The sequence below is a fragment of the Haliaeetus albicilla genome, chromosome 9 (genome assembly GCF_947461875.1).
Source record: "Haliaeetus albicilla chromosome 9, bHalAlb1.1, whole genome shotgun sequence".
Classification (NCBI taxonomy): Eukaryota; Metazoa; Chordata; class Aves; order Accipitriformes; family Accipitridae; genus Haliaeetus; species Haliaeetus albicilla.
The window spans coordinates 28,933,621-28,959,346 of NC_091491.1; the positions used below are offsets into that span (position 1 = coordinate 28,933,621).

A 25,726-nucleotide genomic window follows, 5' to 3' on the forward strand; every position below is an offset into this window, starting at 1 on the left:
AGAAAATAAAACAGAACTTCTGAAATCCTGTTCTTGATGAGCATGACAATCCTAGAAATCCTGCCTGAAAAATTGCTCCCTGTCCTGTTTACCACATCAAGAGAAGAGAGAACAACCAACCAACCAAAATCCCTCATACACAAAGTCCTTTTATTTTAGGTCAGCCAGCAGCGACACGAAGAGCATATACCTCTTGGGACATGTATTCCAAGGGGATTTAACATACCTGTTTCCTTGTCCTCTCTACTCCCAGAGAACAAAGTTTGACAGGTTTATTATGGCAACTTTACATACACTGCAACTTCACTAGTGAACATTTCAGTTGCGCTCACAGGCGGCCCGGGGGATCCCTAGAGGAACTGGAAACGGTTGTACGCTACTTGCAACCCCTCCTGCAGAAAGTCGAAGGCAAAAGGAAGGAGCGGGCGTCCCACGCCCATCCCTCGCACTCCCCACGCAGCCTGCGCCCTCCTCCGAAGTAACCACCGCTCCCTGGGCGCTGGCTGTGCGCCGCGGTGCTCAGCGCCGCCAGACGCCCGTCCGGCCCGTCCCCCCGCCTTGGCCACCCCCGCGCTGCCGGCGGAGCGATGCGCACCGGCCGCCTACCGCACCCGCAGCGGGCGGGGGGGGGGGGACTCCGGCTGCGGGCGTGCCAGCGGACGGGGAGGGAGGGGGGATTGTAGGAAAGGGTGGGGAAGTGGGAGGGAGACGGGTCAGAGGGGTCTGTCCGGGAGATGGGTGGGGAGAGGCAGCGGGCGAGCTGAGCTGGGCTGTGCTGCAACGCCCCTCGCTATAAATCGAGGGGCCGCGCAGCGGAGCGGGAGGAGCGGCGCGGCCGGGAAGGGAGAGCGCGCACGGCCCGGCCCGGCCCGGCCCGGCCCAGCCCAGCCCAGCCGAGCGTGGTGCGGTGCGGTGCGGTGCGGTGCAGTGCGAGCGCCGTCGGGGCTGAGCCGCCCGCCCCTGCCGGGCTGCGGCCGCCCCTCGCCCCGGCCTCCGCGGAGCCAGGTAAGGCGCGTCCCTCCGGCGGCCCCGGCTTCCGCGGGGGGCGGCTTCCGCGGGGGGCGGCTTCCGCGGGCGCCCGCCCGCCGCGGGCTCTGCCGCTGGAGCCCGGGCGGCCGCAAGCCGTCGCGCCGCTGCTCGCCTACCCCTCAGCGGGAACGCGCTGCCCGGCCCCGGGAGAAGGAGAGCGTTCGTGGTTTCTGATACGGCCTCCCGCTGAATTTATACTTTGTTTAGGTGAAGTTGGCAGAGGAAGTCTCGGTTCCGGACAAAAGACGGGCACGTAAGCCCCGTTGCCCCGGCTTGCCCTTCGAGGCTCGCTCGCTAAGCCCGTACCACATAATTATTTTGGAGAGGGCTAGATGTCCCACAGACTCACAGCCGTGCCATGTGCGTGAGCTCTCGTGTCTTGTCAACAGTTTGAAGATAAAGCAAAGGCACCCTTTGACAGAAGGCACAGCACTCGGAGCAGTAACGCCACGCCGTCACGGCTCTTCCCAACAGCCTCCGAGGGACAGCCTTCTTTTCTCTGGTCAAGATCAGATGAGCACTTGGAAGTTTTATTACTGTGCTAAGCTCATGATATAAATGAATCAAAAATCACTAAAGGCAATGCTGATGATTTTGGGGACTTGTGCGGACGCTTCTGTTTTTCAGTCTATCAGGCAATACAACTTCACTAGTTAGCAACTAGTATTGCCAATCAAAATTGTGTAGCATACTCTCTCCAAAACCAGACTTACCCCTTTTCTACAGAAAAAAAAAAAGAAGTAGTCTGTAACCAGAGATTAAATTTTAGTTAGTAAAACTTAAAATGTCCGTGTGTGTCCCTCCCGCCCCCCCAGCATCAGCCAGCCAGCTAAACTTAGCTTAGACTCTTAAAAATGAAACTGGACTAGAGTTCTTCAAAATCTTCAGGTGAAATCCTGTAACATATTTACTGTCCTCCCTCTCTTCATACATTACAAGATTTAAAATGTTATCAGTTATTTATGGGCACACAAGCCCTATATTCTTCCAAGAAAGTCGAATGCCATATCAGTAACTAAGTCAATCGGATCACAGGATGTACAAGCAGTAAATTTGCAGGATTCGGTTATGCCCATTTCTATGTTTCTGCAAACCCACTAAAATTAATGAGATGTATGGCAATAAGCAACAGCAGGATTCTGTCAAGAGCATGCTACAGTTCACTGTAAATTTCCATCACTTCCATAAGTAGCAATACTTGTTTCGATTGCATTGCATAGCATGGGACAGGCTAGTAGATGGGCTCAGTGAATTCACAAGCCCCAAAAAGGGATGAGGGTAAAGAGAGATTTTTGTTTAGGAGGGCACATCTCTTTCCACTTGCATGAGTCCACACCACTAACATGATTAGATTTTTGCCGGAATAGGAGGATTGAGTATGGCCTGAAGCAGGTAATTACCATGGTGATGTAGAAAGGCTCTTTCAGCTGTGTTATAGTGTCAGACAAATGTTTCACACCCCTGACTATGGCAGTCCATTTTGCTTGTTGCCACTATAATCTTTTATATTACAGCATCTTTCAAAAATACGATGAAGTGCCTACAAATTAAGCTTTCACTCATCTATTAAGAATTTTAACTGTATGCCTTTCCAGCAGGAACATGGTATTTTTGTACACTTTTCCTCTCTACAACTTAAACTACGTAGCAAAATCAGTACAACTATGGAGTGCTTCCGCATTTATGTGGCTAAACTGAGAAAGCAAAGTGGTCCTGTATGATTAAGAGAAGTCACATTTATCATTAAATTTGAATATAGTTGGTTTCATTCTGCCTTACTTTTGTCAAGGTAGTAGATGGAAACAGAGTTAATTCTCACACTGGAGGAGAGCAGAAGTGCGCCCATTTCCGCTGGTGTGAAGTGTCCTGCCTTCCTGCTTGGAAACAGTACCTTTGCTTGGGTTGGACAGCATGTGCAAACTGCAACTAGAAGTTACAGGTTTACAAGGCAGTAAATACCAGCCTGAAATGCCAGTATCCATAGCACTGCAGAAGCAAGGGGAGTGCTGCCTTCCAGATTAAAATGTCACAACTCCACAACCTGCTTTTTACAGTCCGCTTAGAACAAGAAGATGCATGATTTGTATTTGTGTTACCCACTGAATAATACTATCTTTAATTGTATTAAATATCTGAAAATGTATCTCATTTCTTTTTGCTATTTGTAGTACTATAAAAACAGAGGAAGAGGCAGAACGTAAACTTGGTGATTTATTTACACTTTCTAGAATAATTCTGTTGAAACGTATGGACTGTGTTTGCAGACATGGAGATGTATGGTCAGAGTTAATTCCCATTAAAAATTTTATTTCAGATAATGGACACTCACTGCATTTTCCTACACTCCTAAGTTTTCTGCACTGTGGTAATTTTATCCTCCATGTTTGTTAAAGGAATACATTTATCTCTGGCACTGCCTACGGTGCTCCAGTGCTACTGGAGCTTACTACAACTCCAGTAATTAATAAGGTAACTTAAAGTTACATAAACTACAAACTCTCATTACACTGTCCTAGTTAAACACTTGTTTATGCAAAAGCATAATATTAGTTGAAAATGGTTTAAGCAGTCACAAATTACTCTCATTTGCTCACTACCTTTCCTTTTTCTCTGGACCTTCTTGAGGTCCAGAAGCTAATAGCATCACCAGGAGCATTCATAATCTGTCCTGTGGCTGTTACTGCCCAAATGTCTCACTGTGAGCAGCATTCAGTTGTTTCTGAGTGGTTGGCATGTATCTGCGTTCCCCACACTTCAAGTTGACTTTTTTGCCTTGGTGAGTTCATAAAAGGTCACATTCTGTCTTGGCTTGGATAGAGAACATGGGTAGTTATGCATTATTTTAATCAAATACTATGTCTGACTCACATTACATAGTTAATCTTGTGCTTTTTTTAGCTGAATTTAGTGGTTATCTTCAAGGAGACACCTCAATAAGAGGAGAAATAGACTAAAATTTAATTTGGATATGTTATACCTAAAGCTGAGTTGGGGAAATGGGTTATCAAGATTCATCAGCATATGAATAGATCTGCTTGGGCAGTATATTAGATGTGCCAAAGAAAGTGGCCAAATGGCTAAGCTGGGGAAAGGGAGTTGGACGGCAAAGCAAAATAAACCCCTCGCCTATTTCTGACAGTAATGCTGGCAACCCAGCAACCATCATCTCCCTCCAGAAAGAGAAGTATAATCTCAGAATCAGAGTTGCAAGCATGGCAAGATTTACAGCTGGGAGGACTGGGTCAGGGTATAGCCTGGCCACTACCGGCCCACAGCACTTTACCTGTATTGTAGGCTCTGTTGCATGTTTAGCTAAATCTCTAGCCTTTGGGTAATCTTGTTTCAGTTTTCAAGGCTTTTCTAGCTTACTGCTAATGTTTGTGCCTCGTGCTCTCAGTTGTGCAACAATTCCAGCGGAAGTACAGTGACACAGATGTTGTCTTCTACCATGTGTTCGTCTCAAACACTGATTAACAATTTTGCAGTATTCTTGGATAGCAGTTCTGATTTTTTTACAGTTCATCCTAAGGGAGACTATGGTATTTTTAAGAAGTCAGCCTCTGCATTGTTAGGATCAGGTTTGAGAACCTAGGAAAGATAAAATTGCAGAGTGTCACAAAGAGACATTTTTAGAGATCTTGTGGAATTCTGAAAACAAAATGGAAAATGTGGATCACTGATGAAGGGAGGGGAAAGTGGAGGGAAGACTTGTTTTGTTCTTTTTGCTGTTGTAGGATTGATTAGTTTCCACGGTGCTAACAGGAATAAACAGGTTGCTATTGGTGAGAATTGAACCTCAGCTACTTATCTGGAATTAAAATTTTATGCACAGTTAAAATTTTGGCATATATACACAAGGCAAGTTCAAATACATTGGAGAGTGTGAGTAGGCAGCAACATAATTTACTCTTAGAGCTTAAAGGTGTGTAAACCTCATGCATGAGGTGCAAACACTGGAGCCTGAAGATCAGAAAGGCTCCAGCAGAGCTGTTTAGTTCTTACATACAGCCACTATTGCACAGAAGGTTAGTAATCACAGTATCATTTTCTGTCTCCTCCTTCTGGTCCTAAAAACCCTGCAATGAAAAGCAAGCCAGTAAGCTTTTGCTAACTACAATTTTTCTTTTAGTTCCCTTTCCATCAACAAATTTGTCTCTTAAGACCACTTTCAGCTATAGACAGTCATTGTACTCAGAGCACTCATACCATGTTCTATACAATCTTCTAAAACTTACCCTTTGCAAAAAAAAAAAAAGAAAAAAGAAAAAAGTGTACCCTAGAATAATCTGTGTCATTTTTTAGCATTTTAGGGAATTTAACAAATCTGACAAACAAGGGGAGTTATGATACTTAATTTTTTTACCTCAGCTGTAACAAACAAGTGAAAAGAGTTACAGCTGGGATTGTTTGAGACAAAGCACATATGAAATAGAATGGCTGGTCTAATCATTTATGGCCTTATCTTCAGATAAATGATGGATTATACTAAAATTACTTTGAGCTTTCAAAGTAAATTGCAACTAAGTGTAGGAAAATATCATGCTCCAAATGGCATGCTGTTAGTATTCTCTGTTGCACCATCATCTGAAAGAACTACAGATTTTGGGCTGTCAGGTGTCTTTCACAATTTTCATTCCATTTGGTTTTTGTTTGATAGCAAAACTGTCCAGGTATCTGCTGTATAACAACGCTAGTGAGAATGCTTGGTTACTATTTGTGGTGTTTACCTCCTTTTATTGTAGTTGAGTAGCATTTCTCTTGTAGGCACAGAAAATGGGTAATAACTGAAGACAACCTCACAGCAGGAAAGTGAGATCAGATTGGCAATGCATCAGTGAGTGGCATGATTGAAGACAAGACAAAAAGCAGGCTACAGCAGAAGGTAACTGGCAATATCTAAAGAAACTGGTACTGAATTTGGGCAAGGTCAATATTTAGACAGTATTTCACTGTTTGAGGTGAAAGCTGTAATTAGATTTCCGGCCAGAACAAAGAATGATTTAACCAAACGCCTGATTTCAGCTAATTCACCTATCCTTTCTTTACTTCTAGTTCATACAAGTTTGTCAGTTACTGATAGAACATTGGCTAGTAGAGTCTAATAATCAGTAGATGAAGTATAGGAGCAGAAGTAGAAAATAAAACAGCATTCCTGAGTCCCCTCAGTTTTCTGAAAATTGGGAGGGATACACTGAATGAGAGTACTGTGCCTCACCATTTCTAGTTCAGAGGGACCCATGCAAATAGTAAAATATTCCAGAAAACCACTAAACAGCTGCACTTTTATGTTGGGGGACTTAGCAAGGGAGAGAAATGCACTAGTTGACTTCCCTAAAAACTGTTGGCAGTTACCCTCCATTTTACCTTGCTTTAGCATCAGCACAGCCTGGCCAGACCCTTTGCTTGAAGCAGGCAGCACACAGTGTACAAAGATGTAGCCTGAACTTGTTTATTGAGGAACCATGCACGTCCCTCCCAGTCCAAGTTTATAGGATGTATGTTGCCTTTTCATCTTTTTTTATAAACTCGTATTCGTTTTCATCTTTTCTCCTTTCTCCCCTCATTCTTGTTACCCAAGCCTAAAAATTTATACAATTTTCCTTCCCACACCCCCCCCCCCATGAGGTACATTGAGCTGAAGAGCTAGTCTGCTACCACTCAAGTTGCTCAGGATTTCCTTCCTCCTCAGGTTCTTTAATGTACAACAATCAGAAATGGAAAGCAGGGGCAGGAATCAACATGTTTTCAAAGTGGGACTCTAGCTCTGCTGTTAGATTTGTCTTTATTGCTTTCCTCTTGGCTTTGTTATTAGCAGCTTACCATTATAACACAATTACAGTTTTTCTTTTTTCTCAAATCAGTCTTTATTTCAGGTAAAAGGTATTTCCTTACCCATGTACTTCCTAAAAAACACTTCGAAGGAAAAGCATTCAAAAATATTTTGCCTTGAAATACATTTTATGATGCTGTTCCATGTTCTTAAACATACCATCAAAAAGAAGTCATGTCAATACAGGACAGCCACACATCCAAGCATTTGCTCAGCTCAGTTGGTAATTTTCCTAGCACTAAAGTAAAGCTCATGTAGCGCCTTTTGGAGGGCACAGCACTACCCTTTCTGGGCATCTGTGCAGTTATGTTTGCTTAAGAAGCAAGACTGTACTTGCTGAGGATGCACTGATTCACAGCATCATAGCTTAGCTCGCACTCTGGCTGTAACAGCTGTCTGTTTTGCTACCTCTGTTGCTGGTCCTCAGTACTGACGAGGAACATCTCAGAGCCAGGACAGTAAAGAGAGTTCACTAATGAATTTTATTTTCAAAATAAAGCAATAAATTTCACTTTGAAAAAAACAGGAAACAAGCTGTACAAATCTGGCAGAACATCTCTTTTGCTATCATTCTATTAAGTGTGCTGCCTTCCAGACAAAGCACTAAGGATGACTGTATCTTGTTTTTTCCATGGGTGATAATACCTTTCACACTGACATGGATTAAGGTGTCTGTATTTGACCTTTTATTCTCTTTGATTAACCCTGTAGCACCTCACTAGTCCAACTGACTTGTACAAAAACCACAAATACATTGCTTGTCTTTATATTTGGCTACTCAAATTTTCTCCTAGTCCTCATAATGATCTGCCCTTAACAGGAGTGTTGTGCAAGTAAAAGCACAATTGGGCCTCTGTTTTCCGTGTTATACTTACTAACAGTTACAATGATACTAACTTCTTTTGGGCTTAGCTGCATTAGCATTTTAAAAGATTTTTTTTGTCTGAATAAACTCTTGTGCTTTACCAGTTACTCATACTGTTTTCTTTCCTTTCTGCCTTTGGTTCCCCTTTTCTGACCCTAATGAGGTATTCATTAAGAAGCCTCCATGCTGATCTTTTGCTTTTAATCTTTTAACTTTTCCCTCCAGGCTGTTCCTAACATTCTCATTTAAGGAAGAAAAGTCTTTTCTGAGGCGTATTGCCATTGTGTGATATTTTCCCACTGTAAGGATATCTAAATTAATTATATAAAAGTAATCAAGTGTCTCAATCAGACACAGTGAACCAAATCCTATTATGTATTGCTGAATTATGACACATGGAAGACAAAGCTTCCTCTGAACAAAGGTGTTGAAATCTAACATCCATTTTCTTGCACAGGAATCCACAATACATTTGGTTTTGCTTCTCCAGTAAGACAAACACTATTTTTCAGCATGAAGTCAAAACGAAAAGTGTTCAATGTGAGGTTTGTTTTCCCCAGAGCCATAACACTTTGACTAGCAGGAAGTTATGTGGAAATCACTAGCCACAGTATTGGAAATGTAGTGGTACAACTTCCACATTAGCTGGTTTAGTTAACATAACAGATACTTTAGTGATACTGGTATGTCTCTGTCTACATAGACAAGCTGCATCTGCACGTGTGCTTCTTTTTCAGTTAATGTTTTCATTACTCAAAGCAAAAGCTTTTATCAGGCACCTTAACCACATTGGTGATAGGTAAGAAACAGGGATATGATTTGTTACAGGTTTTTAGAGAGGGAAAGTCTTTTTAGATAACAATGTGCAACATGAACTACTCTCGAACTACTCTCTGCCAACTTGTCTAATTTCCATTAGATTAAAAAGTGGAACACATCTGTTTGACTAAGGTCTCTCCATTTCTGGAGTAGAAGCAGAGAATTTTAAGTGTTTCTTTTCTCTCCCACTCTCTGACAGATTAGCCATTGTTGCAGATGAAGATAACTATATTGCTCTGCACAATGCATTTCTAAAACTTATTTATTAATTTACACTTGCCATCTCTTTTTGCGGGGGGGGCGATGTAAAAAGAAAAGGCCTGTAGAGCTCTTAGGTGCATCATGGCTCCACCCTGGTGATTTAGCTTAATGGCAGGAAAATGTCCTTTCAAGAATTAGTTTATAGGTGAGGCCTCACACACATCAGAATGTTTCAATACATGTCAAAATGTTGCTGATTTGCTGCACATCTTGGAGCAAATCTATGTACATAAGCTCTCTTGTAGCACCTTTCTTACTGTTTTACAAGAAAGTACAGAAAGGCAGTTCTTTGTACCAGAAAAGCAGAAGTTATGTTATCTTGCAGAGTTCATTGTTCATCATGTTATTATCTCACTTTTAACTAAGGAAGGTTGTTCAGGAGCTTAAGCTGCATACATACTGTTCATTTTTGCCTCTGCATCTTCTGGCTTAGCAGAGGAAGAGTAATATGACTGCAGGAGAGTAGGCAAATGACACTGTGGCCTCTGAATAAACTAAACTACCAGGACAAAGCAAGGAAGCCTCTATTTGGACTAACTTGAAGTACCACTAAGAAGTCCAATCACTGCCCATCTTTGTCTACAAAGTTATTAGCTGTGTCCCCCTACCTTTCTTCCTACAAACATCTTTCCCTAGAGGAGGCAACAGAAACCTAATTAAAACATCACTTTCAGTAGTTTTATACTAATAACACCACTGATTGAGTTGCATCTTTCACAGTAAAGCTGTGAAACAGAAAAAGGCCAAAGCACTTGCACCTAGATTCAGAAAAATCCTTTTCTCCCAGAAGTAGATGATTCGGTTCATGGTGAAACAATTGCAGCTTTGGCCTTTCCATTCCATTTTCTGTTGTGATCTCTGCCAGAGACAGAAGATTCTGACAGTGATTGCATATTGCTGTGGGCATGTCAGTCATGCATTAACCATTTCAGAACATTATAATTTCTAATTTAGATGCCTAAAATGCCATTTTGTGCTAAATTATCAACAACCACTAATATAACCAAGAGTTTAAACTTATGTAAATTTTACCTGTTTTTATCCAGAAGCTGGTAAGCATATACTTTACTGACCTCACTCAGTATCTGGACTTTCACAGAGTAAATTGTAATACCCTTTTTATAGCCAGTCCTTATCTGGCTATCCTGATTTTTTTAATTCTTTTTTTTTCCTGCCTCCCTATTATTGTACTTATTTTCCATCCTTTAATGCCATATGTCATTTTGTTATTTTAACATTCTTAACGGAATTTGAGACGTGTTATCCTTTGCCACATTTTTTTATTCCCTAGACCAAAAAAGCAGAAGAGGCCCAGGTTTCACGACACAATATGTTTCATTTCACACACATTATACTGCAGCACAGCTACCCATAATAAACAAAAAGACATAACCATTTACCTTTGTCATTGACTCATCTCAGTTAATAAAGCTGAGAGTGTGGAGAGTCTTCATCATGGGAGGCAGGGGAGTCTAGAAAAAAAGTGAACTGTGTACCTGTTGCTTCTCACAGCTGCCTGTGGGAGTAGCACCAAATCCCTGTAGAAGAAGAATCTGTTGCAGAAATTGCTCTGGCCAACAGCCATGTTAAGTGATGCATATTTCTAATATTTTAGGCTTCAAATTAAAATACAGCATGTTAGAGATTTATATGCTGCAAAAACTGTGGGGAAGAGCCAATACATACACGTGCCCTCTCATGTCCTGGGGTCAGTAACAGAGTAACAGTTTGTGAGCAAGGAATCCCCATGAGACACTAACATTTTGGGGCTCAGTTCTACAAGCCATAGTCTACATGAGTAGCTGTTACTCTCAGGGTCCCAAAACATTACTTACACCATAACTGTGACCATCAAATGATAAATCCCAGAATGCAAATAATAACCTCTAAAGAGATAGACATTTAATTTGACTCCCAAAAGAAAGATTTATGTAGCACTCCTGAGGTCACTAGCCTCTCCTTTCTGCTATATAAAAATAACTTCCATGTGATGTGAATGTTCATGTGTTTTAACAAAAGAGGGGTTAACTCTTCCTTTCCTACCAACACTGATTCATTCACCACATTTGATTCATTAAAACCTTTGTGTTTGGGTTCCTTAGCAAAGCCCAGCCTTCTTTCCTTTACCCATCCAAAATGTTTCTGTCCGCACCTTCCACATTGCCCATGCCCTTAAAATCATGCTTCTTTGAAAATCACTATTCACAAAACACCAAAAGAGCAACAATCTACATGTGAGATTTCCAGCATTTGCCTGACCTTATCTGTAGTGACCTCAGTAGGAGTTGCATCATCCCCTCCAGTGGGGGGTAGGTTTCCCAAAGTTTGGCCAAGTTTCAGGAGCTTTGTAAAATCTACCTGGTAAAAGCATGTGGTAACTATGTGCTTTTCTAAGCAAAAACTTCTTAAAACAGTCAGTGCCTTTTGCAGCAGCACTTTAAAGCATCATCCTTTCAGGTATTTTAGATAACTGAAATGCATCATTTCTGCTATGGAATCTTTGATATTTGTAGACTCCACGCTTTCCTGTTTTCAAGAAGTTGTAAAGATAAAAAGCTCACAGTGGGAACAATGTTCCATCAAAAGACTAGCCCCCCAGCATTACTACAAGGCAAATTTCTTGATGCCTCAGTGAAACTAGAGAAAGAGCAAGTGGCTGAAATACAGACAAGTCAGCTGGTTTAATCAAAGAATGACATCATGCCAATAAGAAAAGAAATGCAGAAAACTTGCCTTCCCTTGAGCACTGGAAATGATCTCAGTTTGATAATCTTATTGACATCTTTTCAGTAGTTTTTAATTTCAAAATGGTCATGAAAAACTAAGAATCCTCCGTTCTACAAAGGTTCTTTATGTGCAAGTACGTTTTCTTCCTGTTGGAGCCAGTTCTGGCCTCAGCAATTCTTGGCACAATTGGGACCTCCAAGTTGATCTAGAGCTGAAACTATTGTCTTTATAAATTCAGATATTGTTAAAAACCAGCAAAGCAACAAGCTAATTGCATAGATGTATCTCTGTGCTGCTCAGAACATTGTCTCGTCTTTGAGCAGCAGTAGAAGAGAAAGGCTCTATCTTGCATTCAAAGCAGTTTGTGGAAGTAGCCTTTATTCCCCCCAAAAGGCCACTCTCCAGGTGAATAGCTACCTTCTACTGGACCAGTGAAACCATTGACTAATACTGAGAAGATCTGGACAGTGAAACTAAGAACTCTTTCAGTGTTGGATGCACAAAGACATTCACTCCAGCAAGAAATAAGAATGACCAGAGACCAATGATACTCAAAACAGCATGGAAAGTGTGTTTGTAACCCCTTACTAAGCTCAGCATGTGTGAAATCACAGTAATAGAACACAGTATTTGTCCTGCAAGCTGGGAAGGAAGAACAGTTGTTACTGCTATTTTTGGTTACTTACGGAGGCACCCACAAGCTTCAGTGAAGACCGCATAACCTTGAAGACAGATTATTAGGTATATGAAATATCCAGTAAGTCAAATTGCAATTTTATGTATGATCTGAAAGGAGGTAAGATACCTCACACATATCTGATCTCTGTTCTGTTAGAAGAGGGCATGATAATGGCTTTCAGCAGTACTTTTTATTTCAGTAAGCTTTTTTTTTTTTCTCTCTTGCCTCTACACAGCCTTTTTAGTACAAGGCTGAAATATAGAGCTGGATCAAGCCCAGAATTAATGTTGGAGGATTTCACAATAGAAGCTTATGCTTCATTCCATATGGAAATAATGATGCCAATAGAAATTTTAGGTGTGTGGTTAGGTATCCAGAAGCTACATTTGTGTAGGATGTGCACTGCTGTGTAATAAAAAAAGAATACTTTAAAACTTCTTATTCCATGGAACTAAGCTATCAGAATAGAAACTTAAAATTCATCAAATGATTTTACTCGCACTTAACAAACCTGAATTTGATTTCTGTCTTTTATTAAAAATGATCACATGGGGCACACTATATTTTATATAGGCAATTCCAGATGCAATAAAGGAAATGTGTTAATCCATTCATTTACTATCACTCAGAGAAAGTAACTGTGCAGCATGTAACCTTTCACAGCTCAAACTAATCTCACTTTTATTCGTTCTGGGACTTGATGGCTTAATTCTTGTTAACTATTGACTCTTTCGGGTACTTCCAAATACCCTAAATACTACTTCCAAATACTACATAACCAGACATCAAATCTGAAATTTCAAATGTGCAGTAAGCTGTATATTCATAATAAAATAGTACCTTACGTTGTGTTGCCCTTCAAAAATCTTTTCATGTCAGTGCAGAAACCCCTAGAAATTCTAGTCTTCCCTTGGTCTGAAATAGATTTTTTATTTTTTTTTCTCCTTTCCTGGCAACTAATATGCAGTGAATGACATTGTTAGCAATGAGGAGATGACATGTCCCTGATAAGCTTTAGGTTAGCCTGCTGACTATTGATCATTTTTATCTCCTAGGAGGACACCAATCCTTTTTGGTAAAGCTAATGTCTAGAACAGAGGTGCAAAAATCCATGCTGGATTGATGATCATAGTTAATGTCCTCATTTCAAAGTCTTAATATATCTAAGCGTCTTCAGCCTCTTTTAGAAAGAGGCAGTTCTTTACCCTGTGGTATAAACAAGAAGAGCAACTGCCTCCTGCTATAACAATTATTTTTTCATATTTAAAAACTAATTCAGCTATACATTTAATAACCTAGGTAAGGAAAAGATGATCTTCATTCCTGTCAAGACAGAGCAACTGAGGCGTCTAGGACAAGGGGATATCGCACAGAGATTCACCTCTCAGACATGATCTTTTCTGAAGCTTAGTGTTTTAATGTTTAGTTTCAGAAGTACTGAACTAGAAGTATTAAGCTAGAAATATATTTTACATTATTTAATTTATTATCTTTTCAGTTTTAAGTTAACTGCCGTGAGGATAATTTTATATTCACATCTCTTAAGGAAATACAATACCTAAAATGTATTAAACACCAGAGAGTTTACAACACATTCATGCAGCCTTGGTCAGAGAAAGAAAACAGAGATTGCTCTGATGGATAAACAAGAAAGAAGAGACCAGAAAATTACGCAGAAAAATCTAAGATATCTGGAGTATTGGGTACACTGTCAAGCCAGAACCAGTGATCTCTAAAACTGCCACCTCACTGATCTTCCCCAAGAGATTGGATAAACACACTGCATGTTGAGAATGGTTAATCCTTCAGTGTTTTGGAGTCCAGTTCTACATGTATTGAACCCAAGAGTGTTTTTCCTCCTCTTAACAGCAGAGAACACAAGATTATGTGTGTATAAAGGAAAAGCTCCCAGAAAACATTTAAACCTAAACCTACAAGATCCAAAAAATGAAACCTATGAAATAAAATACTGAAGCTTACTCTCAGCTGAAAGACTTTTGAGTAACTATAATGAGTGCTCTTTAGATCAGTCAGCAAACTTTTGTACAAAAAGCCCCTTAATCATTGCTTCATTAGCATTCACTAAACCACAAATTTCTAGTGAGGTTGAGAAACTCTAGTGAAGTTGAGCAATCTTTCCTTGGCACTAACATCTGTGAGTAAAATTTTATAGAAATATGTACATCAGGATTTCCCAACTTCTGGGAAAAAAAACCCATACATGAGGAAGGAATTGGTAGAGTTAACTTTGTCCAAAGAACTGAGTAACATGAAGAAATGTTTCCAGTGTTTCTGGACTTTGCAAGTACTATGAGAGTATATGCAAAAAATAGTCCAAACTTTCACTGCTGCTGCAACTGCTAGAATTACAACTGTGACATTATTACACTGTAGGCTGTTAAAAAGAGCATGGAGAAAATTTGTCACATATTACATTGTAGTATTATCAAGCATTTAATGTCCCCAAAAAGTATTTGGAAGATTTTTTTCATCACTCCACAGCCCCATAAATTAGTGTTTTAGAGGTGGCCTTTCATTTATGCCAATTTTTGCCATATCCATTTCTAACACAGAGTCCTTCAGCATGCATATGAAAGATTAGTTTTCTTCATTCTGCATTTTAAATCTAGCCAAATGTTTGCTAGTTTTCTATCTCTAGATATCACTTGTGTTCTCTCTAAATGCTTCTATTTTTAGCAGCTTCAAGATATAAACATCATATGCTTGTACCCAAACATTCCTTAAGTGCATAGAGATATACTGACACCGTATAACCTATTTGACATAAATATAGGACTAGACACTGATTATTTCTACTTATCTGGCATAAGACAATAGAGTTAACATCAATTTTTTTGGTTCTACTTTGCTCTTCTACTAGTTTCAATAAAATACACGTCACCATAACACTTACAACCTTTCTTCTCTATCTGGATTGAAAGCTGTTTGCCCTTACTAGCATTAGAGAAATATTTAGGTAAATAAAGAATTTGAAAAAGTAGCTCATGCACTGACACTGTCCAAAGGGGTAATGACAAACCCAGGTGTATTAGTAGAAGGGCGGGCCACTAACAGCTGTTAAAGGTGCTTACGTTTTCAAATTGTGAAATTGTTTACAATTCATGAAATACATACAGCACTTGAGGGCTAAAAATCACTATCTGGATAACAAAAAATGTGTAGGCTCACATTGCCTTTCAATTTCCAAAATCCCTTAAATCACTTAAAAAAAGGGGGGGGGGGGGGGGGGGGGGGGATTAAAAATAATTCTGAAGTGGCATTTTCAACAATAAAAATATCTTCCTCCAAAAAGGAAAATACACATTTGAGTCAAGTTAACCTAGAATTACTTCCAAGAGTACTCCCTGGCTGATACTTGGAAAAATAGTTGTATGATCAACAACATGCCTAGTTAGTTTTAAAATAATCTTGTAGACTAATGAGTAGGTGTCACTATTTTTCCATCTGCATTTTTAAAGTAAACTATTCTTCTAGTCTCCCTTTAAAAATATTATTCTTAATTTGGCTTAATAACTTTAGAGAGTTTAAGCTGCATATGTCTTTGAAAAAATAAAATATCAGGATCTTGTTCCATGACTTACAAGTGCAAGAATTGGACTGAAGGTTAGCAAAACTGGGAATGTACTAGACTAAAGGAAGTTAGATATAGGCTAGTAGATACTAAAATAAACTTATAGTTCACTCTGGTACAGTATACTTAACATAAATGCAGAAGTTCAATGATAGGTATTTTGCCTTGTGTTTGCATCTTAATCTTGGAAGAAGGGATATTTTGAAAAGTGGTGGCACTTGAATATAGTAAAGCAATTCTCTTATTTTAAAATAGCAAATACAGACCTCTAGTGGTCGAAATATGTATTGTATGAGTTAAACTTCAAAGCGATTTAAATATCCCTGTGCTTTACTGTATTACTTTCCTTTTCCTTTACATTTTCCTCCCCTCTGATCATTCGGAATCACACACACCCCAATTCCACTGTTCAGTCATTCCACAAGCATTGATTTTTCCCAGAGGAAAAAGTGCTTTCATCTGTCCTTTTCTCACATAAATTCTATGACTGAAACTGAGTATAGTTGAAAGATACTTGAAAAGTGAAGGGAAAATTAATGAGTGTAGTCTATGAAAACAAACAGGAGAGAAATGTTCATTCTTTTCAGAATAAACTATGAAGCCATCATACAGAAGGACAGACTCTCTTGAAGTATGCTGGAGGAAATAAATACGGAGAAGTTCTTACAGAGAAGGTCAGAGTACATAAACAGTTCACATTTACAAAGTAGCAATAACTGGTCCTTGGCTAGCACAGAATAAGTAATAAGCAATTTAGAGTTTTGATATTATAGAAGAACCAGATCCTAGAAAGATCACAGGCATTTTCCAGCTATATAGAGCTGGCACAAATGAAGCAGACAGGCTTCAACTCTTGCAAGGGGAGGGCACAAAGAATCCACATATAGGTTAGAGAATTAAAAAGATAAATACTTTAAAGTTAAAAAAAAAAAAGCAAACACCACAAAATTAACAGCAATTTCAACAGACTGGCAGTTGCTTCATGAAAGACTGACCAAGAGGACAGCTATTAAATGAAAATGCACAGGCCAGTACAAGATCCCGCAAATTCTGTTTGCTCTCACGTCAGACCACCTCGTGATCCAACATTGCAAAAGCAACAGCCAGCTTGACAGTTACTAATACAGACCTTCTGAAGCTTGCTTTCTGTTCTTGGTGCTCATGAACTGATGTACAGACAGTGGTCCGGTCCTGTACTGCCTATTGCAGTTCTATTTCAGTAATATTTTGATTTATTGTTATTTACCATGAAGTCAGATGCTGACCCCTGTGGAAGATAGTGGCAGTGGTAACAGGAGGCCTATGCATACTGCAAGGCCACAATAGTTTGATTTACGTGCCTTTATTTGCCCAAGTGTTTGCATTTCTCTCGCCTTCCAAAATTCACCTATCGATTCTGGACTAAAAATACTTAGGAAAGCCACGAGTGGGAAATACAGAATGATAGAAGGAGCAGCAGAAATAAGAGCTAGGAGAAAGGTAAACGTATAGCTTCAGAGTGGTACTGTTCAGGAACTCCAGGAAAGCAGAGAAGATGCTGAAGTAGGCATATGAAGTAGAAGAAATTATATTCATTAAGGCAATGAGGATAAAGGGGGTTGTTCTGCTGGATAGGAAAAAAAAAAAGCTGAGAAATAAAGCATGTGGAAAGTGTCATTAGTTTCTCAGCAATTACAAAAAGAAGATAGAAGAAATTAGGAAAGGGAGGGGACTAAACTCTCAAGATAAACGAAAAAAGGCTTATGCCACCAGAAAGAAATAAACATAACTAATATATTGAACATATTGTTCCAAACATTTTTCAGCCTCTGTTCTCCCCATGCAATAATTTTATATAAAAATAGAATGCATCATCCTCTTCAACATGGAAATATCTTCTCATTTGTAAGAAAAGCAAATAATCCACCTACCATCAGAAGAAGAAAAATCTTCTAATGGTGAGGTGGCTAAACTGTGGCAGGGTTGGTCAGTCAGTTTATTTAGTCTTTGTCAAAGCAAATATCAAAACCACATTGTCGTTTAAAATCTGACTTGTGACACCTGCTTACCTATTTATAGCTGATGAAGTTCTCACAGAAAGCCACAGTCAGGGCTATCTTATCTTTCAGTAGGCAAAGTGCTGTTTACCTTGCATGGGCTCAGCATTCCTTGTTGTTTTCACAGGCAGTTTAATTAGGATGGATGTTCACCCAACAGAAGCAATGAATGGAGTGGTAAATAATAGTTGGTAGAGTAGTCTGAAGCATTTAATTATCAGTGACTTATTATAATCATTGTAATTAAAAAAGATAAAAGGTCAAACAGGACAGTAACATACAACAGGGGTTTGCTGCTCGCCAGATAATTTGCTTTGAGATTGATGTTGCCACACCATTCAGTCACATCAATTCAATCCTCTTAGAAAAAGCTCCTTGTGTATCAGCCTTAAAATGATCCAATTATCATTACGTTAACTCAGGTCATTTGAGATGCTTTAAATGGAATTATCAATGTGCACAATTTCAATACTTGCATTTAACTGGCCAGTGGTTTAACCTGCTCTGGTGAATTCTGGCAGCATAAAGCTGTACTAGCCATCTATTTCTGTAATGTTTTTAAACAATCTGCAGTACTTCCCATCTAGAAGTGTCTGCTTTGCAGAAAACGTATATAACCATGGTCCTGCGACAAGCAGGTGAACTGCGGCAAGTGAGAATAACAGCAAAAATGATAGTGGTACAGGGAAGAAAGCATTGCCTGTAAGGAGTTCACACCACCACAGCTGCCCTGTCTCGCCACTCAGCACTGCTATGGGCCCACGCCTTCCAAAACAAATTACTTTCTTCTTCTGTGTTGAAGCTTTTCCTAATGCTCTAAAGTTACAGATGTCCTCAAGGCAGCAGATACCTGAGGCTATCTCTGAAACTTTAAAATTTCCAGGAAATTTAAAAATTCAGCTTGGGATTTGCAGTGCTTCAAATGTAACGGTCTTACAAGGTTCATTCTCACAGCATCACTCAATCTGTTTTCAAATATATATATGGCAGTCCATATCTATTTATGCAAAAGCAACCTCATTATGTCTTTCTGCTTCGTTTTCATTTACTGAAAACAATGATGGGTTTGTTTATGTATTGATTTTAATTCCTTACTATAATTTAAAACCAATACCGTGCCAAACACATCCTTTGCACAATTCCACTGACTTCAGTGTTATACCAAAACCTTTAATTCCAGAAGGGTTAGTCTTAGACAGATAAACTGAAGTATCATACTCTTTCTTGACCAAATTCCTGATTCTTTATGGGAATTGTTCTGCCGTTTTTACTTCCCAAGCACTCCAGAATAATCTCAGGGAATTCAGTACCTTAGAGCACAAGATATGAGTTTCCCAACTCCATTATTTTTTGTTTATTTTAACACATTTCTGAAAAAGTAGTATAATCATTATTACACTTGCTTAAAAGTACATATGCTATTAATTACATCAACTAAAGCTACTACTGGCATGAAAAAGTACAGGCCACCATGTGGGTAGAAAAGGGAAATGGGAAGTTAAACAACAAAACACACTACACTGAAGGGGTGGATGAAGGGACTGTGAGAAAGGTGCCTTGGCATCTACCGCTGCATGGAAGCAATCCCATTGAAGGGGCAATATTCACTGTCAATCAGCTACATTTGTTTTGACTACAATTTGATTCTGCCAGTTAGTACACACAGAGAATGATGCACTTGCCAAATAGTACCACCGATCGGTTAATGTAGTTACAAAGAAAGGTCTTGCTCAGCCTTAACTGGGCCCCGATCTACTTTACTGCAAGTCTAATTTGCAGTGGTGGTCTTCTTAGTAGAGACTTCACTACAGTTTCTTACTTCTAAGTTCTGGGCTGTAAGCTCAGTGGGTATATAAGTGAGCAAAGGCTATGATAATGAATAGAACACGCAGCACCAGCGTGTAGCTGGGACAGGGCAAATATTGCCAGCCCCTGTTGTTGCAGAACCTATCAGTTATTGTCAAATCTCCTTGGGCACTTTCACAACCAAGGGATGAGATAAGAGGATTTATCCTGAAATCTTTTTATTGTGGTTCTCCCTGTCCTGTGAGTAGCATGACCTTCCACAGAGCCAAACACCATATATTCTAGGTTCAGCACAGTTTGAAAGCCAGGAAGTTTTGCTCAGGATGTGTTACAGTGCCACATGTGATCAGAATGGCATACGTTTCTTTGTGTCAGCTGTATTTGCTTGACTTTCTAGCTTTTTAAACATGGCAAAAATAGCTGATGTCATTGAGGTATCTGTACCAATTGAGGCAACAAGACCAATTCACAGAATGAATTGGAGAGACTGGGAGGTGTCACATTGCACATCTTGACAAAGGCTTTATTAGTTGCATTTAACTAGCTATTCCAAACTTCATAGAATTATCAAGAACCTAAATCTTGAAATTAGCCTGATAGCTTTGTGGAAATGGATCAACTTATTAATGCAGACATATAATAGAACAAGAACTAAGGCAGAGAAATATCGAGTCTTTTAAAAGCTAAGAAATTGAGAGCCGAAGGGTGACCTTGCTCACAAGATGCTGCCTGCAACCCATATTCTGGGCTCAGTTCCTGGCTCCGCTTCAAGCTTTCTGTGTGGGCTTTGCTGAGACTATCTGTGCCTCACTTCACTATTAAAAGGACAATCCATTTGGAATAAAGTTTGTCTCCCAACAAGAGCTTGTCAAACACTTAACCAAGTAGCATTCTGCACTTAACTTGTCAGTGCTGAACAATGCAAATAATGAGCAACCACCTCCATAACAACATAGCCCATATTTCTATCATGACAGGCATCTTTTCTTTCTGAATGCTTCTGTACTGCCCAGGGTCTTAGAGTGTGTATATTTATCTATATAAAAGTAACTTTACAATCTTAAGGGGTGGGTTTGTTGGTTGGTTGGTTTGAGGGTTGGGGGAGGGGGGGAAGGACACACATGTTGGGGGGTTCGTTTTGTTTTTTTTAAAGCCAGTATATTTCACTTAATCTATGTTTGAGGCAGCACAAGTTAGGTTTGGCTGACAGCTGTCAGGATCCTGCAGACAGCAATAAACACTACCCTGCAATAATAACTATCAATTTTTTATTTTATTTTTTTTAAATATCCACTATTTTTGAGGGAAGACTGTCTATTTGTAGACTCTGGAAAAGATTTAGTACCGGAGTCACTTACAGCATATTACATGCTTCCTGGAGTCAGAAGTCATTAATAAAAATCATTCCTGCAGAACACACAAGCCCTGGCAAACCAGACAGGTGCCCTGTAAAGAAGATTTCATACTACTGCCATATGCTTAATACGGTCCAGAAATATTTTTCATACGCTAAGACTACAACTTCAACTGTTGGATACATAAATTTTGTCAGTAACTGGAAAAGTAATATGAATTGTCTTTCCCCCTTGCACCCTTCTTAAACTCTTTCTACAGTTATTAATGTGCAACAAATCAGCACATGTCTGGATTTTCACAGATTTTTTTTTCTCATTAGCAGATAAATACCATAGTTCCAAGCCAGATGGGGAGCTAAGTAACTTCTGAAAATTTAAGTTATTTATGGTACAACAGAACACTAGATTGTGTGAGTGTCTTCAAAGACTTAAGCTTAATGTATAGAAAAAAAAATTCTGGTGATTCACATCAGAGATCAAAATGAGTACCTAATCTGAATTCACTTATTTTCTTAATGCATTACACTTGTGTTTACAGCATGAACTAATATTCAGAGTGTTTAAGTGTAGTTTGAGATAGGTGAATAACTTTGCTCATTTGATATACCACCTATTTATGGAAAGAAAATAACCTAAAGACTTTCCTGAATTTATAGTTATCTGCTATTTTGAGTCTATTATTATATTTAACATATGTTCACTAACCAGTCTTATTTTAAATTGGAACCTTGTTTATTGGAAGAAGTTTGTCAGATTTCATTTATGTTAAAAAGAATCTTAGCATTCGGCCAACTCCTAACATTCTTGCCTCTATTTTATTTTGCAAATGAAGTCTATATTAAAATAGAAAATCATTGAGAAAACACTTGAAGATGGCTTATTTTAAAATTCAAAGACATTGGATACATCATGTTATACACAAAAACTTGACAACTTTTTAAAAATTTAAATCCCTGTCATGAATAATATTTTCTTCCTCTTCTCCCCTCCTAGGTGCAAACTTCATATTTTCTCCCTGAAACTAGGTTACAACTGAAGACATCAAGATGATTCCAAATTACTCTACTGAAGAAACCATTAAAAGAATCCACGTTGACTGTCCTGTTTCAGGAAGGCACAGTTACATCTATGTCATGGTTCCAACTGTTTATAGCATCATCTTTATCATAGGCATATTTGGGAACAGCCTGGTCGTTATTGTCATTTACTGCTACATGAAATTAAAAACAGTAGCCAGCATCTTTCTTCTAAACCTGGCACTTGCTGACTTGTGTTTTTTAATAACTCTGCCACTCTGGGCAGCTTACACAGCCATGGAGTACCAGTGGCCTTTTGGCAACTGTTTATGTAAGTTAGCATCAGCGGGGATAAGTTTCAACCTGTACGCCAGTGTGTTCCTCCTCACATGCCTTAGTATTGACCGGTACCTGGCCATAGTACACCCTGTGAAGTCCCGAATTCGACGTACCATATTTGTTGCCAGAATAACTTGCATTGCCATCTGGCTTCTCGCTGGTGTGGCCAGTTTGCCTGTCATCATTCACCGTAATATATTCTTTGCTGAGAACTTGAACATGACAGTCTGCGGCTTTCGGTATGACAACAATAACACAACACTCCGGGTTGGGTTAGGTTTATCCAAAAATTTGCTGGGCTTTTTAATTCCTTTTCTGATCATATTAACGAGCTACACCTTAATTTGGAAGACCCTGAAGAAGGCATATCAAATTCAAAAAAATAAGACTAGAAATGATGATATTTTTAAGATGATTGTGGCAATAGTATTTTTCTTCTTCTTTTCCTGGATTCCTCATCAAGTGTTCACTTTTCTGGATGTATTAATTCAATTACATGTTATAACAGACTGCAAAATCACTGATATTGTGGATACGGCTATGCCCTTCACCATTTGCATCGCTTACTTTAACAACTGTTTGAATCCTTTTTTTTATGTTTTTTTTGGAAAAAACTTTAAAAAGTACTTCCTTCAGCTAATAAAATACATTCCACCAAATGTCAGTGCACATCCAAGCCTAACAACAAAAATGAGCTCTCTCTCATATCGGCCACCGGAAAATATACGCTTGCACACTAAAAAGACTACTGGGTCTTTCGACACCGAGTGATGTGTTTTGCAATATACTTTTTTTGAACAACCTTGTCAACGAAGCAACAAGAATGACAAAATTCATCTGCAGTCCTGAACATGACAGCTTACTGCTCATTACAGAAACATTAGATCACCACAGAGAAATCATACTGTAAAGATTTAGCAGTGGCCTTTTATTTTACATTGTGAAGAGGGCTGCTTGGTCTTCACTTTGTTTTTCTTTACTGAAAGCAACATAAACAGTGGACAGGCATGTCAGAGTTTCTGTCAGCATCTCGCCATTTACTCAGAACTGCAAACAAAGGGTAGAGAAAACTACCTTAAGTTCAGAGGTATTTTTAAAGGAAAAGCTTGTATAAATTACATGAATTATGAAGGACCTGTTTTGCACATACATGAGCTATTCCAAATTTTGTTCAAGGAGTTGATGGAGCTACACTGCTTGTTTTGTTGGGTTTTTTTTTTAATGACATAAGTGTCATATCATATTTATAATATATTTTCAAATATATGCTATATATAGAGGCCCAATTTTAAACTCGAATGGAAATTTAAGGTCCTTGAAATTGGTCTCATTCTGATTTATGCTACTATTTTTCATTTTTTAAATGGCATTTTTTCATAATAATATATGCAATAAGATGCAGGTTTATTTATTAAATATAGAAGAAATATATTTTTAGATTTATATTTCTACTCATAGATTTCAAACATTGCTTCATAAACTGACATTTCTATCCCACTGGGTATTTTTATAGTAGTTTAAAAAAGTAAGCATATATATACACACACACAGAAAAATAGGGTTCACTTAACCTTTCCTCATGGTACGCCACACTGACTTGGAAGAACATTACTTATGGAGGGAGTTGATGCCATAGTCTATATTTGAAAACATGAATTCTGGGACAGAGGTGATCAGAAAACTTCGAACTATTTTTGTGCCATTTTTTGTGCCAGTGCACTCAATGAGACAAATTCCCAACTAACCAAATCTACTCAATTTTTCAAATTTCTGGACATTTAATAAACTCACATTGTGATAAGTAAAAGCGTGATAATGCTTATATTACAGTTTAAGCTAATAATGCTTTTAGTAACATCACAAAACATCTGAGACCAAACTTTACTGTTGGCTTTTCCAGAATTTATCTCCATTTATACAAAACTAAGCCTAGAGTATTTGCTCCCTGTAGAACCTTGTTTTATATGTATGGAACAAATTCAAATTTATACAAACATAAATCAGAACAAAACTCTGGCTCAAACTCTCCATACAAACAAGGAGGGAAAGGTGCTAAGCACTGTAGGAAGTTTCAACTAATGATACCCTCATATGTCATTTAGGAAGTTTCAACTAATGATACCCTCATATGTCATTTTACCTCAAATAATGAACTCCAGAAAATATTTCTTGATTCACACTCATTTATTGCCTTCAAAGATAAATGAGTTCATAAATACTTTTTGACATAACAAAACTTAAGAAAAAATCCAAAACTTTACATGTATCATGTAGACAATTACTTGACTCTTGAGAATTTGCAATATTTATAATCTAATGTCGCTTTGTCTCAGGTAGCAAGTGGTTGGATTATCTGTATTTTCTGATTATCAGTCTCTTGCATATACACAAATATTTTAAATTATTTTTTACTTCAGGAAATTATTTCAAATCAAAACACAACAAAAAAGTTATTTCTGTAGTTTAATACTTTGTAAGAAAAAAAACGGGCCTACAACCAGGTCTGGGAATCTTGTGCCTCTTCCTGCTCTTTCATTCACTTATTTTAAGGCAAGTTTCTTCAGTTCTGCTTTTGTTCTTCCAGTTGCAAAACGGGAACAATCTCTACTTATATGTGTTACAAGGCACTGTGAGGATTCACTACAACTTCTGAAGCTACAGTTAAAAAAAAAAAGCTCTTTCATTAAAGGTTTAAGTTAATTTAATTGCAAGCTAGTATCTCACAATTTGAAACCTGAATGTGTCATTTAGAGACACAGTTAAATTATTATATAGAATGCTTTATATTTAGCTTGTATCTATCCTTAAATGCAAGACAGCTGTTTGTTAAAAATGAATATGGCAATAATCCCATGCATTATAAATAGCATCCAGAACAGTATCACTTCCTCAGCACTCAGTAAGCTGACGAAGGACTGACAGAGCTTGCCATTTATCTGTATGATATTTTGTTCATATAGACGTGTGCACACGCTGAGCAGCATCAGGAGCTTCCCCTGGCAGAAGCAGCTCCGTCTCAGACATAATTCAGTGTGCTGTGCTTGCCACCTGCTGGACGCAGCCACGAATTTGTGTTTCATCTCAAAAGTTGCTAATATTTCCCAGGCTCCTGATGTATCTGAAGATCCTTACCTGTGGCAAAACTCCCGTAGAAACGCAGTACAAACTTGGCCATCTGGGAGGCAGTTAACTTCCTTGACAGGGGCTAAGCAAGCATTTCTTCATCACCTGCTGATCGCTTTGGTCACTGAAATCCAGTGTCCCCAACAACCACAATAGGTAGCTCATTTGCAAAAATGTTAATTGCATTACTACAAGAGCCATCCCAAAGAGAAGAAATATATACATGTATAAAAATAAAAATCAAAGCAT

The 25,726-nt window shown here is 38.8% G+C and overlaps 1 protein-coding gene across 8 annotated transcripts; it reads left to right on the plus strand.

Annotated features, from left to right (window-relative positions):
- Positions 1-800: 800 nt before the first annotated feature.
- On the plus strand, positions 801-24,448 carry AGTR1 (angiotensin II receptor type 1). 8 transcript variants are annotated; one of them, XM_069792285.1, is made up of 5 exons: positions 805-1,005; positions 3,344-3,498; positions 5,794-5,911; positions 21,058-21,207; positions 21,993-24,448. In XM_069792285.1, exon 5 carries the CDS (start codon positions 22,046-22,048, stop codon positions 23,123-23,125), a length of 1,080 nt encoding a protein of 359 aa, XP_069648386.1. In that variant the 5' UTR covers positions 805-1,005; positions 3,344-3,498; positions 5,794-5,911; positions 21,058-21,207; positions 21,993-22,045; the 3' UTR covers positions 23,126-24,448. The 8 variants fall into 8 exon arrangements, 6 of the variants coding, with proteins under 6 accessions (XP_069648386.1, XP_069648384.1, XP_069648387.1 ...); XR_011326193.1 differs by lacking the exons at positions 3,344-3,498; positions 21,993-24,448 and adding an exon at positions 21,323-21,967 and having other exon boundaries at positions 801-1,005; XR_011326192.1 differs by lacking the exons at positions 3,344-3,498; positions 21,993-24,448 and adding an exon at positions 21,320-21,966 and having other exon boundaries at positions 802-1,005.
- Positions 24,449-25,726: the final 1,278 nt, after the last annotated feature.

Coding starts and splice junctions, on each gene's coding strand:
- AGTR1 (XM_069792285.1), top strand. CDS start 22,046: ATGATTCCAAATTACTCTACTGAAGAAACCATTAAAAGAATCCACGTT.